General features: G+C 34.9%; 2 protein-coding genes across 8 annotated transcripts; both read right to left on the bottom strand.

Annotated features, from left to right (window-relative positions):
• Nucleotides 1-178: 178 nt before the first annotated feature.
• On the bottom strand, nt 179-11,052 carry LOC129792052 (death-associated inhibitor of apoptosis 1-like). Of its 7 annotated transcripts, none has more exons than XM_055830757.1 (2): nt 10,945-11,052; nt 179-1,734 (listed from the first exon to the last, which is right to left on the bottom strand). In XM_055830757.1, the coding sequence occupies exon 2, from the start codon at nt 1,728-1,730 to the stop codon at nt 444-446; it is 1,287 nt and encodes a 428-aa protein (XP_055686732.1). In that variant the 5' UTR covers nt 1,731-1,734; nt 10,945-11,052; the 3' UTR covers nt 179-443. The 7 variants fall into 7 exon arrangements, with proteins under 7 accessions (XP_055686732.1, XP_055686736.1, XP_055686735.1 ...); XM_055830761.1 differs by having other exon boundaries at nt 10,990-11,012; XM_055830760.1 differs by lacking the exon at nt 10,945-11,052 and adding an exon at nt 10,678-10,788.
• LOC129792054 (E3 ubiquitin-protein ligase XIAP-like) lies at nt 8,358-12,256 on the bottom strand. The gene has a single exon (XM_055830762.1). The coding sequence runs from the start codon at nt 12,254-12,256 to the stop codon at nt 11,366-11,368; it is 891 nt and encodes a 296-aa protein (XP_055686737.1). The 3' UTR covers nt 8,358-11,365.
• Between the last annotated feature and the right edge of the window lie 38 nt (nt 12,257-12,294).

The following is a 12,294-nucleotide window of genomic DNA, read 5'->3' as shown; positions in this document are numbered from 1 at the left end:
CTGGAATTACCCGCCAATGCCTCAGCAAAACCGGCGCCAGAGTTCATGCCAACTCCGCACCCTACAATGAAATCAAATACCAACGTGAATCACGCTGAGAATCCTGACAATTCATTCATTTGATGATGGAGAAAGAAAATCAAAACCAAAGAAATGTGGAAGAAGAGAAACCCTTCAGTTTGAAATTTTATTATTCTTTATTTTCTTTTAAGCACTTAATTCTATCAGAAAAACTTATAAAGTTTATTTCTTGCTCTTTCTTGCGCAAAAAAAAGTTAAATTGAAAAAAAATGTTAAACAAAAATCATAATTGAATTGGTGTCGCGTTCACATCAATATGGGACTGATGTGAACGCGACAGTTGCAAAGTTCAGTTTTATTGTAGACTAGTTTAAAACAAATAATTTTCTTCATAATCATTAAATTCTTATTAGCCATAATTTTTAAGAAAAATATATCCTGGTCACTGTTGTGAACGGTTCCCGACATAGTGGACAACTTGTAACAGATGATGCACACTTTGCGCACGCAACAACGTGACCGCACGGCAGAAAAGCCGTATTGTAGTCATTAACAAAGCAAATTTTGCATAGTTTATTTTCTACTGCCTCCCCAGGTGATCCAACGGCACCACCCTTTGTGGCATTAACCTCTTCACATTTAACGGTAGACGCCTCATCGTCTTTTGGGGCCGCTGCTGCTGCTGCTACACTGGACACTGTTGCTGTGCTTGTGGATGATGCAGCCTCAGCTTGTCGCTGCGCATGTTTTGCCTTAACTTCATCAATGTACTTCTGTCCCTTTATCAATTTGAGGTATTCGCAATTATCATACCACAGAGCATGTTGCTCCCATGCACAATCATTGTCCTCCCAATCCTTTAAGCCCCCACCACAGCTAAAGCACTGCACACGATCCCCAATACCCGTGTAGAAGAACCCAGCATCACATAGCTCTTCGGGTTTCATCTTCAAATTCCTCGGCCATTCCCTGAATGTGGCCAAACGATTCGCCTCAATCTCCAACTCCGCATAGTCACATCGTCGCGGTGAGGTGTGATAGAAGAGCGACATGGGTGTAAAGTTATCCGTACTAACGGGTTGATGTGATGCCTCGGAGAAGGTTGTTGGACGTGGATTTGTTACCCCACACGGACCACATGTGTCATAGGAGACACTCGGCAACACCCTATCCAATGCCTCAGCATCAATGGGTACATTCGACGTGGGACGACGACGTAGCAAGGGGCAATTTGTACTCCATCTGTAGTGCTCAGTGAAAACATCATCATCACGCTCCCAACGGCCAATTTCAACGCGACAAAAGGCGCACTTCACAACATCCTGATACCCAAGAAAGTAAAATCCAAGCATTGCCAGCTTGTTCTTATCAATAAATTCAACCGTCCACCCCTCAAAGGTCTGTAGGCGATTCTCTTCACGATGCAAATCCTCAATTGTTGACATTATTGGTGTTGGACGACACGCAAGGGCTTGTGCACGATTTATCTGGGGCCCCACATCATCCCCAACACTTCCGGATGTATTTGTACCTGAACTACCACCACTATTTCCACTTGATGTACTCGGGCCAACGTCTGCGGCACCATCAGCTCCTTCATGCGTGCGATTGTCACAACAATCGTAACTAGGGTTTGTGTATTTATGGAGTTTCGGCAGAAATTGACATACTGCCATTTTAGCCCTTAGAATGATACCGAAAGTTAGCATTTGTCTGCAATGAGAGAAGAGAGAGAAAACCAAAACAAACTTTACAAAGAAATTCCTCAACTTCTTGGTCACTCAACAATGATGAACAAAAAAAATATCCAAACCATTATTAAGGACATTAATACTCTAACACTACACTAAACATTAAAGTGCAAACGAGACTGTGCAACAGCAAAAATATTTCCATTAAGAATCTGCGTTATTGTTGGAATTTTTTTTTCAAAGTCAATAGAATAAAGGAAGATAGAGTAGATAGATAACTTTTGTGATAAGGATAAAATTTGATTGAAGCTCTTAATTAGTAAACAACTTTGGCACAACGCAAAAATAAAAGGTAAACAGCAATCAACAAATTAAGAGATTAAATTAATTTGTTAAGAAGTTTGTAAAAGTTTGTGCATAAAAAGGTTCACAGCTATTGTTTTTAGAAGATATTTTTTTAGATAACAAAAAAACCAATAATAAGCATTAAAGCAAATATTTTAAAATGTAATTTTATAAACGTAAACCTATAGTGTTCCGGAAATTAATAAAAATACGTTATTTTGAATTTGGCGCGCAAGGCGACATTGGAAAGATGGTGAATTTGAGTGGGGAAATGGAAAACGTGGGGTAGTGAAAGATTTGACGGCAAAATTTAAAGATCAAACAAGACAAAGTGAACGGATGCAAAAAGACTTCCTCCGTATTATAAAAAGATAAAATTATCATGAAATTAAAAGGATATTTCCGCGAATAGAGAGAAAATTACAATTTTTTTTCAACAGATACAACACTAAAAATTAAGAGATGGCGTTGGTTGTCAAACAATTCGAAGACCATCTCAGAGACCTTCATCAGTAGTCAAACAATTTTAATTTTCAAAAAGTGAAGTTTTTCTAGCTGAATTCATGTACAAAAGGTCACATTTTTCCCATCCTCAGTCTATTTATCTAGAGAGTGAGAATTATGTAGTCATTCTAGGAAATATTTTTGTAAATAATATTTGATCATTTCTATTGAATAACACCATGATTCATTGAAAACAAGCAATATTATCTCATGCTCAAAATATATTTATTTTAATTTTGAGATATAAACAAAAAGTAAATGGGAATTATCAGTGTAAAACGCCCTAGTAACTGTTGACTTTAACTCCATTCAGTTCATAGATAATCATATTTTTATTAAAGCTCTTTTTTAATACTCAACATTCTTTGAAGAAAAAAAAGTTCTTTTAATGACTCAAACGTTGTCAAGTTAGGAAATCAAAAAAAAAATTAAATCTAAACATCCTGTTGATGAATGATTAAATCATTTCCTCACACATTTCTTCAATGAAGTGGTTTAGCAGTTAAAACAGCAGTTGGATTTGTAATTAACCCTTTCTTCTACATGTTAGAGAAGAAAGAAGAATTTCATTCAAACTTCCTCCACTAACATTCTCACAAAACATTTTATTTACAGTTTCCTTTACATCACAAAACTCTCATAGTGGAGTTGTTTGTGCGGGATTTAATGATGGGGGGAAATTATTATTGGTTGTTTTTCTTTCAATTTCTCAAACCACAATCATGAGATAATCTTGCATTTTATGTACATTTGCAAAATGAGAGAATATTCGCTGTGAGAATATTCCCACACAAAATTTCCCACAAATGGTTGGAGATTTTTCTTTTTTTTTTTAATTTTACATAAACACCCACACTTGTTAGTCATATAAACGACAAATTGCATGTAAAACTTGCATTGATTGCAGTTTAAATTTTATACTTTCAATAGAGAATGGAAGTGAAACTCCCCTTATTTGCTTGAGAGCTGTTCAATATTTTCTATTGAGACTTGTATGACTTTTTTCTCACTTCATCACGAAAAAAAAATGCACCAACATGATTCATGAATCCGGCCCACACTTCCTCTTTTGTGACTTTGTACATAAAATAGTAAATAAATTTATAGAAGAGAAGAAAAAAACTCTCTCTCTCTGTACACTAGGAAACTTCTTATTTAACCAACATACAAATACTATCAAAACCCACATTCCAGTGCTTATATAAAAATTTATTTTTATTTTTCTGAAGCTCTCCTATGGCCGAAGGAAAAGAAGAAAAACACGAGATTATGTGCAGAGAGTGAGAGAATGTTGTGGGGAAAGAAGATGAAAAAAAAACAAGCCACAAACTCAATGAGTCTCTCATTACTTCAAATCATCCCTTTGATGACTTTTTTTTATTCATTAATAAAAGAAATAGATTTTAGGAAGATTTTATTGTTTTTTTAAAGGGGCGCACATTCAAATTTAATTGAAAAAAAAAACAATAAAACTACATAAGCAAAAGAAAAAGAAAAGAAAAAACTTTCAATTAAAGGAAAACACTCACATTGCTGGAAAATTCTTTTCTATTTTTTTCACACAATAAAATCACTAAGATTGGAATGTTTAGTCTCTCTTTTAGTTATAGATTTTCCATATATGTTATGTATGTAATAAAAGCCTCTATATGTTAGCAAAAACACTCCGTATAAGTACACTGTCCCGGGACGACTGTGAGGAGAGAGACACAATGGAATGAAGTGCAGTGTATGCTGGGAAACATCGTACAAGCTCTCTTAGCTGGACCACCGAGATGCTGTACAAAAATTTCCACCACTTTCCACTCTTCTCCACTCCTCAACATCTCTTTCAGAGTGCATTTGCACCAATCCGTCTGTGTGTATGGGTAACGTATTTTATGCCTTGTAGACGCTTCTCTCACTAACCCCAGTGTCTGTGCAAACAACAATAAGTGCAAAAGAGACACTCCATCAGACACTAACCAACACCTCTCTACCTTTCTCCCTTTGGCAAACATACTTTTATGCTATGTGTATATGTTTCTCTTAACATATCCCAACACTACACAGCCACTGAGCATAAGAGAGTGTTCTTCTCCTCAGATGGATACCGCGCGCGCGAAAAGATACCCCGCAAGTCCATGGGAACTTACATTGGAATGCAGTCGGACTAGTTAAGAAAGACTCCCGAGAGAGAGAGAGATACAAAAAAAATTCCTTCATGAACAAAAAAATCCCCGATACCATCCATGAATGTACTTCAACAGCCAGCCAGCCAGCCAGCATCATCTTAAACCCAACATAAGTCTCTCATTCTCTGCAACATTGAAAAAAAAACATGGTAGGTATGTTCTTGAGAGTGAGAGAAGATCCCAATCATTGCTTTTGCCTTTGGGTTCTGTGGTGTGCATAACCAAGAGTAGAATTCCAAGAAAAATGCAGTCAATAAAACATACAAAGGGTGATCTTGAAGAAGAAAATGGACACTAAATCATTTCCAGAGAGTTTTCTCTCTCCGGAAAGAAGGCAAAGATTTCAAAAATAAAGCAGAAGTTTTAAGAAAAAGACTTGATTTTGAAGAAAAATCACTTAGAATTAGCAATCTACTGAGTTATCTTTTCTTAGAACTTTTCATACATAGAGGAGTCATTCAGTTTTCATAAAAAGAAGTAGAATGGGCAGGAAATGCAAAATTAGAAGATTATGTACATTCTGTAGAGTTGATAGTTCTTGGAATGGCGGAAATATAATTTTATCAACTTTTGATAGCTATAGCGACATTTAGCTTACTTCTTTAGACAAAGAGCGCCATCTATTGCTTACCTTAGTGGTTTTAAAATGGGTTTCAGAACTACCTCCATTATTTGACTAACAAAACTATTTTTATAAATTTTATGTGGAAAAATGTTTTTTTTTCTCAGATCCTAAAGAAGCTTAGCAGTAGAGGTAACAGCTTAAGGAAAACTAAAGTGTTAAGTGTGTGGGAATTAAATTAAATAGTCTTAATACCCAGATGGCGCAAACAGCACAAACTTTTACAAACCTAAACAAATTACTTTTCCTTCTCTATGGAAACTTCCTCTGAGATATATCACTAAAAAAAAATACTCAAAGCAATATGGAAATAAAATGTGCATTCGTAAATGGAAAATCCCCTTAGTTTATCAAAATGAAATAAAAAATAAATTCCTCATAAAGTTAGAGGAATGTTATCGTCAATACATATTGCAAATATGCCTCACTGCTTGCACAGCTCATCCAGTCTCTTCTGAGTGAGTACAAAACTACAAAAATAAAATTTAATTTGCTTGCAGAATTCATTATTATTCTGCTAAATTCATCAAAGTCTTCTCTTTTTTTGGTTGCAACTCCAAATTAAACATTTTAATATATTGCTCATTGTAATTTCGCAAAAACAGCCGCGTATGCAAAGAAGAGAAGCCAACAACAATGCAGAGTGAGAGAGACTTTACAATGCGGGAATCAGCTTCTAAATAAAAACGAACCACTCATCGTTTCCTTTCCTATACGTGGTATAACGCGAAGAAATACAAAACAGAAAATTTACGAATGACTGCCTGAAAATTATTATGGTTGAACGAATAAAATTTGGCTGCTTTGGCATTTTAGCACTCTCAAATACATAGTCACGAACTTTTCTTTGTCCCATGTTGTATGAAATTGTGTGATGTAAGAGCAAAATAATATCGTACTACATACTCGCTTTTCAGACCTGAGAGAGGCTTGAGACTGGCAGAAAAAAGCACGAAATTTGCGCAGATTAGGGGGCAATTGTTGCTAAACTTGTTTCTTTTTTTCCATTCTACATACATATAGTTATTCTTCCGTTGAGAGAGACACTATTATGCTCTATATATGTACATACAGTGGGACCCCAGTACAACGACCACTCGGATGTACTCTTCACACTCATTATTTTCAATGCGCGAGAGTAGTATAACCAAGTGGTCGTTGTACTGGGGTTCCACTGTAATAATATATTGCTTTATATAGAAGAAAAATCATTTTATGCGGTTCATGCTAAAGGAAGTTTGATAAAAATTTACAAAGAAAAAAAAAACAGAAATTCAGTTTTAAATAAGGAGACAGTTAATCAACAATTTGTATTTTCTTATTAGTCAATTACATAATCGGATTACATGCCAAAAGAAAGAGTTTTTAGTTAGAGAATAAATACTTAAAAAAATCATCACAAGAAACAAAAATAACACAAATAAACTCAAATCATTATATAAGTATTTAATCATGAGATTAAAATTAAAAAATTGGGATTTAAACGTGAGTAATTGGAGCAAATGAAAGACCTTTAAGAAATCGATTTAAAATATTTTCTAAATCATTAAGACTTTTTCTTTAAAATAAAGAGAGAATTTTGGAAATTTTTCATAATAGATTTTTGATTTAATAACTCTCAATTAATTTTCAAAATCACATTATTTTTTAATTGTATTTTAATGAAGTTTTAAATTAAAGTTCTTAATAGATAAAGGTTCTGAAGAAGGAGAGAAACATCTCCGAAATGTCGTAAGAATTAAAATTGTTTAAATTTCAATTAAAAATGTAGAAATGTTTGCAGAAATAGGAGGATAAAATTAAACACTTTAGAAGGATTTCAAAATAAATTCTTTAGACGTTTCTTTTTTAAAATTCGTCAATTAAAAGATTTTTAATTTAAGCAGTTTATAAAAAATCTTAAGAAACTTTGACAGTTTGATTCTTTCTTTCATTGTTTTTTGTTTTAAAGAAAAGTCAATTTTCTGAGGCTTTTAAAAGATCTTTTTGAATATTTTCTTGAAACAACAAATTCTTTTATTTTTTTTCTGTTATCGAATGAAAAAAGAATAATTTTAAAACGAGCTGTCAAAGTCTGTAAAAAAATTGTAGGAAAATAAAAGATTTTTGACAGAATCAACCACAATTTTGTTTATCAATGAAACGGTCAAACTGAGAGCAAATTCCTCTCTATTTATTTTTATTAAGTAGTTTTATCTCTCGGGCAGATCAGAGGGATAAAAATAGAACTCACCATCCCTCCCCCATCCACTCAGAGAATATTTTATAGACGTTATATGAGATTCTTTAGCTCCCCTTTGAAGAAGTTGGAGCATAAGTTATCTAATCTTTTACTTATTTTAAGAAATATCTCACAAATTCTTTTAATAATTCTCTCGTTATTTTTTTTCGTGATTTTTCAGGAATTTGAAGGATTTCTTCTAAATTCAAAGATTTTCTAGCCATTAGTTGGAATCTTTTTCTTGCACTCCCCACAGGCATCTCTACACAGAATCTATCAATCAACGAGGCCATGAAGCAACGAAAGAAATTCCAAGAAACCCCCCAGAGGCGAGCATACGCAGAATTGCTTCAAGCTTTTGACGTGGTTGTGTTGATTTTTTGCAGCTCTCTCAATTTTTTCCCAGAAGGTCCTCCAAACGTCTTCGAAACTATATACAAATTAATACGTGTTTGCTGTAGCCTTGCCAAAAATGTGATTCACAGTGAGAATTCGTAGAAGTGAGGGAGCTGCTCTCCTGCTGAAGCTACACATCACAGCTATTGCATTTGATGATGTATGTGTGTGCCCTGAAATTGAACAGCAGCTGCTCTCTGAGGCGCCCTGCTTTGAAAATTTAGTACCCAAAACTTGCTTCCAAAAATGAAATGAGGGCTCAACGCAGCACCTGGCGCATCTTTCTGCCTAATCTTCGACACAAACACGAGGCACTTGATGGGCAGATGTTTCACTGCTTCCCTCTCGTGTGCCCATTGTCCCGGAAAGCTTCCCGCGGGAGGTTTCTTTTTTTTTTGCTTGTTATTTGGAGTTCTGCTGGCCCAACATGTTTTCTTCGCCATTCACAGGGGGGCTGACTTTTTATGCTTCTTTTATGCTTGTGAATGGAAAATTGTAAAAATTCTTTCCAGAAGACTGCGCAGAAAAACAAGGAGAGAGTGCAAGAGAAAAGGGGACCCCAAACAGTTATTTTCCACCGCGATTTTATGCGAGTTGTGTGCAAAAGCCAGAATTTGATAATCAATGACAAAAGTAAATGCACATAAATATGTAATTGAACTCGAGGGCACAGAGAGAGACAAGCACCACATATAGCTTACTTAACAAAATATAAATTACTAAATACAAAATCAGCAAAATACGAAGCATGCAAAAAAAAAGATTTTCACAGCAAATTCGTTCTACATTTATACAAAATGAAGAAAATGAAGATGATTTATTTACTTGAAAGACTTCCTCTGAAGGTTTGTTAGTGCTCTTTTGTATGAATTTACAAGCAACTTGATTATTTCCTTCCCAGCATCCTTTTTCTTTTAATTTATCTGCTCGTTTTAAGATGAAGATTTTTTTCTTTTGAAAGTCTTTATATTTTTCTGTACAACGCAGCCACTTTCACATTTGACTTGGCACACAATGTGTGTGAAAAAATGCAAAATTGTGCTCTTCACAAACCTGCTTTTTGTGATATCACTGCAGAAAAGGACAATGATGGTTACAAAGATGGGATTATCAGTTATTTCGACTGATAAATTGCAAGCTAACTATGCAAAATCCACAAAAAACTTTGGAGTAAATTTTTCACGTCAACACGAAGCTTCCATTTTGAAGGAACTTCCCCACTAAACAATCTTCGTGCATTCGCGTTCATTCTTCCGCGGAAAATTCACGGTTCAGTGTTGGACAGAAAGATTTTGCTCGTTTTTCTCCACTAGAGATTTTGCGACTTTTGCTTTGTCTCCGCGGAATGTCGCCATGGTATTTATTCAGATGATGAAATTGTTTATATGGTGCCTCGTAGGTTTTTTATGATCGCGATCGCGATTTATTTAAAAAAAGTATTAACAAAAGTTTCCATATCTTCGGATCTACTCATAATTTTTTTTAAAGAGCTTTAATAATATTTTTAATTTATTGGATAAAAATGTAAATGTCTTGAAAGAAGTGTTTGGATAGTAAAATAGGTAAGAAAAAAAAGCAAATGGCGTCTTATGAATTTGGCGGATTTGCGATTTCAGCACTTTCAGCGCAACTTATGAAGATCACTATAAGTTTGGAAAGTCTTTGATTTGAAAGGACGATCTCTCTTTTTTCTAAACGGCTTGATCGATCTTACAATCAGGCTTGTAACAGACATCTCCATTTTGGAAACAAAAAGAATTCAATAAAAAATTCTCAAAAGAAAATATTTTCATATCCTTTTGTTTAAAAATAGGAGCAATAAAAATATTTTCCACTCAATTTTTCCTTAAAAACCTATTAAAAATATTATTTATCTTTTTTTAATGCATGGTCGCCATGGTCATTAAAGGGTTAACGCGAGGGAGTATGTAATAATTTCTACCGATAAAATATTATATAAAAAATCTTCCACCCACACATATTTGTGCATTATGAGGTAATCTTAATTTATGCGTCGCAACACGCACACATCAAACTCATTGATTTTCTTTGAGAGCATCACAAACGCGCGCTATTTATTAATGAATGACCTTGTTGTGCATTTCATTCATCAATGAGAGGCGTTTTTTTTTTCATATACAGCCAGCGGCACAAAAACTCCTCTCTAAGTTTTTCCAGATCACGTGCGAGAGGATCGGATTCCAAAGAATTTTTCATATGTCGCAAACAATGAGTCACTTGTTGACGATTGACTGGATAAGGCAATTAAGATTCATTTATTATAATTATTTCATCACAAATAAATATTCATAAGAGGAAGTTGTGATAAGAGGAGGAATTAAAAAATTGTGAAATTGAAGAAAAGTTCTTTTTATGACGCAAAAGACTTTAATTTTGAATTTTAGAGAACTCAAGAAAAAAAATTCGTTGAAGTTTGATTTCTTTGAAACGCAAAATTCAAAGGACGCCAAAGACGCCATATTTCTTAGGAATTCTTAACGGGAAATTCGTCAAGCTAGTAATTTGCATTTAAACGTGTTTTAAAATCTAAAATAAAGCTCAAATGTGTTTAGAACGGCTAAGGATGTTAGATTAATGTGCGTTAGTAGCTTCACTGATAGGTTTAGCCTGTTTAGCCTGAATACCATCCATGCACATGCTTAAATTACCTTTCAACCAATCCTTATCACTTTATCAACTCACTTTATCAAAATAATAAACAAATCTTCAACATTTTCCAGTGTTTTCTCACAGATAGCTTCTAAACGACTGTGCTGGCTGCTCTGGAAAATTCTTTTCAATGATCTGAAGCGCAAAAAAACGTCGCAATTTCCACAAACGCCTTCAAGCTCTACTGCCTCCAATGTACTACAGTTATTGGTAACAAACCACAGAAGCAAATCTTAATTAAATTGCACATTGGTGACACAATAGACGAATAGAATACACGGAGTGTTAATTATGAATGACCTTAAATAATTCTGGTGAAGTCATCTCAAATTCTCGCAAACTCACATTTAATTTGAATTAGTAACTCAAAGAATAAAATTTGTACAACATGCGTACGTACGTCGCAACGGCACAAATGAAACTGATTGTGGAACCTTATCAATTAATTGTTAAATATCAGGGTGAAGAGAGATAATGATGAAAATATTTAGTTTCATTTAGTTGACTCAGCCTTTTCAAATAATGAACGTTATGCGTTGATTATATCCCACTTCTGAATACGTAAGCGTTTCATTAAAAAACATGGCGTCGCAGATGGCGTCACAAAAATGGCGTCCATAAAATCTACAAAAGCACAATTTGAACACAAAACTTTAATTTTAAATCTTTGGATTACATAGCAGTACACAGTTTATCAGAGTTTTTATACATTTTTATTGATTTATCGAATAATTGCTTGAATTTTCTTTGATAGCGTCCTTCCACAGTACGGGCATTTACTAAGGGACTCACTGCATGGTTCACACATGAGAAAATGTCCACATGGTACACACACAATTGTCCTCCTACGCATATAACAAACTGAACATACTTCATTCTGCGGAATTTCATTACAATCCTGAGATGTGAGTTCATGGAGTCTGATCACTTCAGCTTCCAAGATCTTTTCTATATAATCATGTCCTTTGACGGTGGCCAAGAAGATGCATTTACGTGAGAGTTTAGCGTGCTTCTCAAAGGGATCATCAGTGATCTTCCATTGATTCACCTTGAGACCACAGACGAAGCAGAAAACAATATCTCCCCGACCGGAGTAGTAGAAACCAGCCGAGGCTAGATCTTCAGGTCTAGTACGCATTCCAACAGGCCAATCAGTGAAACTCTCAAGGCGACTCTCCAGGTCGATGTAGTGTTCATTTGGACCACGATCACAATTCGATACATCCTCACGTTCGTAGTCAACACGTGTTAGGTCATCAACCTCAAGGGGGACATTTCTGAGAGCCTGATGCGTAACAATGGCGCACAGAGGTGAGTAGACGCGATGGAATAGCACAGCATTGTAATACTCTTCGCGCCATATTTTGAATGAAAGATCGCAGAATTTGCACTTAACCACCGCGTCGAGGGGATCGTAGTAGAATCCCATTTTTGCTAGAAGATCTCTATCTATATTTTCAATTTGACACTCTGCGAAAGTTTCGAGACGATCACATTCTTTGAATAGATCTAAACCACTCATTTTTACCTCTGCGTAGCAATTTACAGTACGTTCGATCAGTAGAACAGATCTCTTTGTACTGAATGGGGACTCTTTGGAGCCATGTGCCATTGATAAGAGAATCAATATCTTATCAGAGTTAAAGGTAA

Source organism: Lutzomyia longipalpis, chromosome 3 (assembly GCF_024334085.1).
Source record: "Lutzomyia longipalpis isolate SR_M1_2022 chromosome 3, ASM2433408v1".
Taxonomy (NCBI): Eukaryota; Metazoa; Arthropoda; class Insecta; order Diptera; family Psychodidae; genus Lutzomyia; species Lutzomyia longipalpis.
This window is presented reverse-complemented; position numbering and strand designations above follow the sequence as displayed.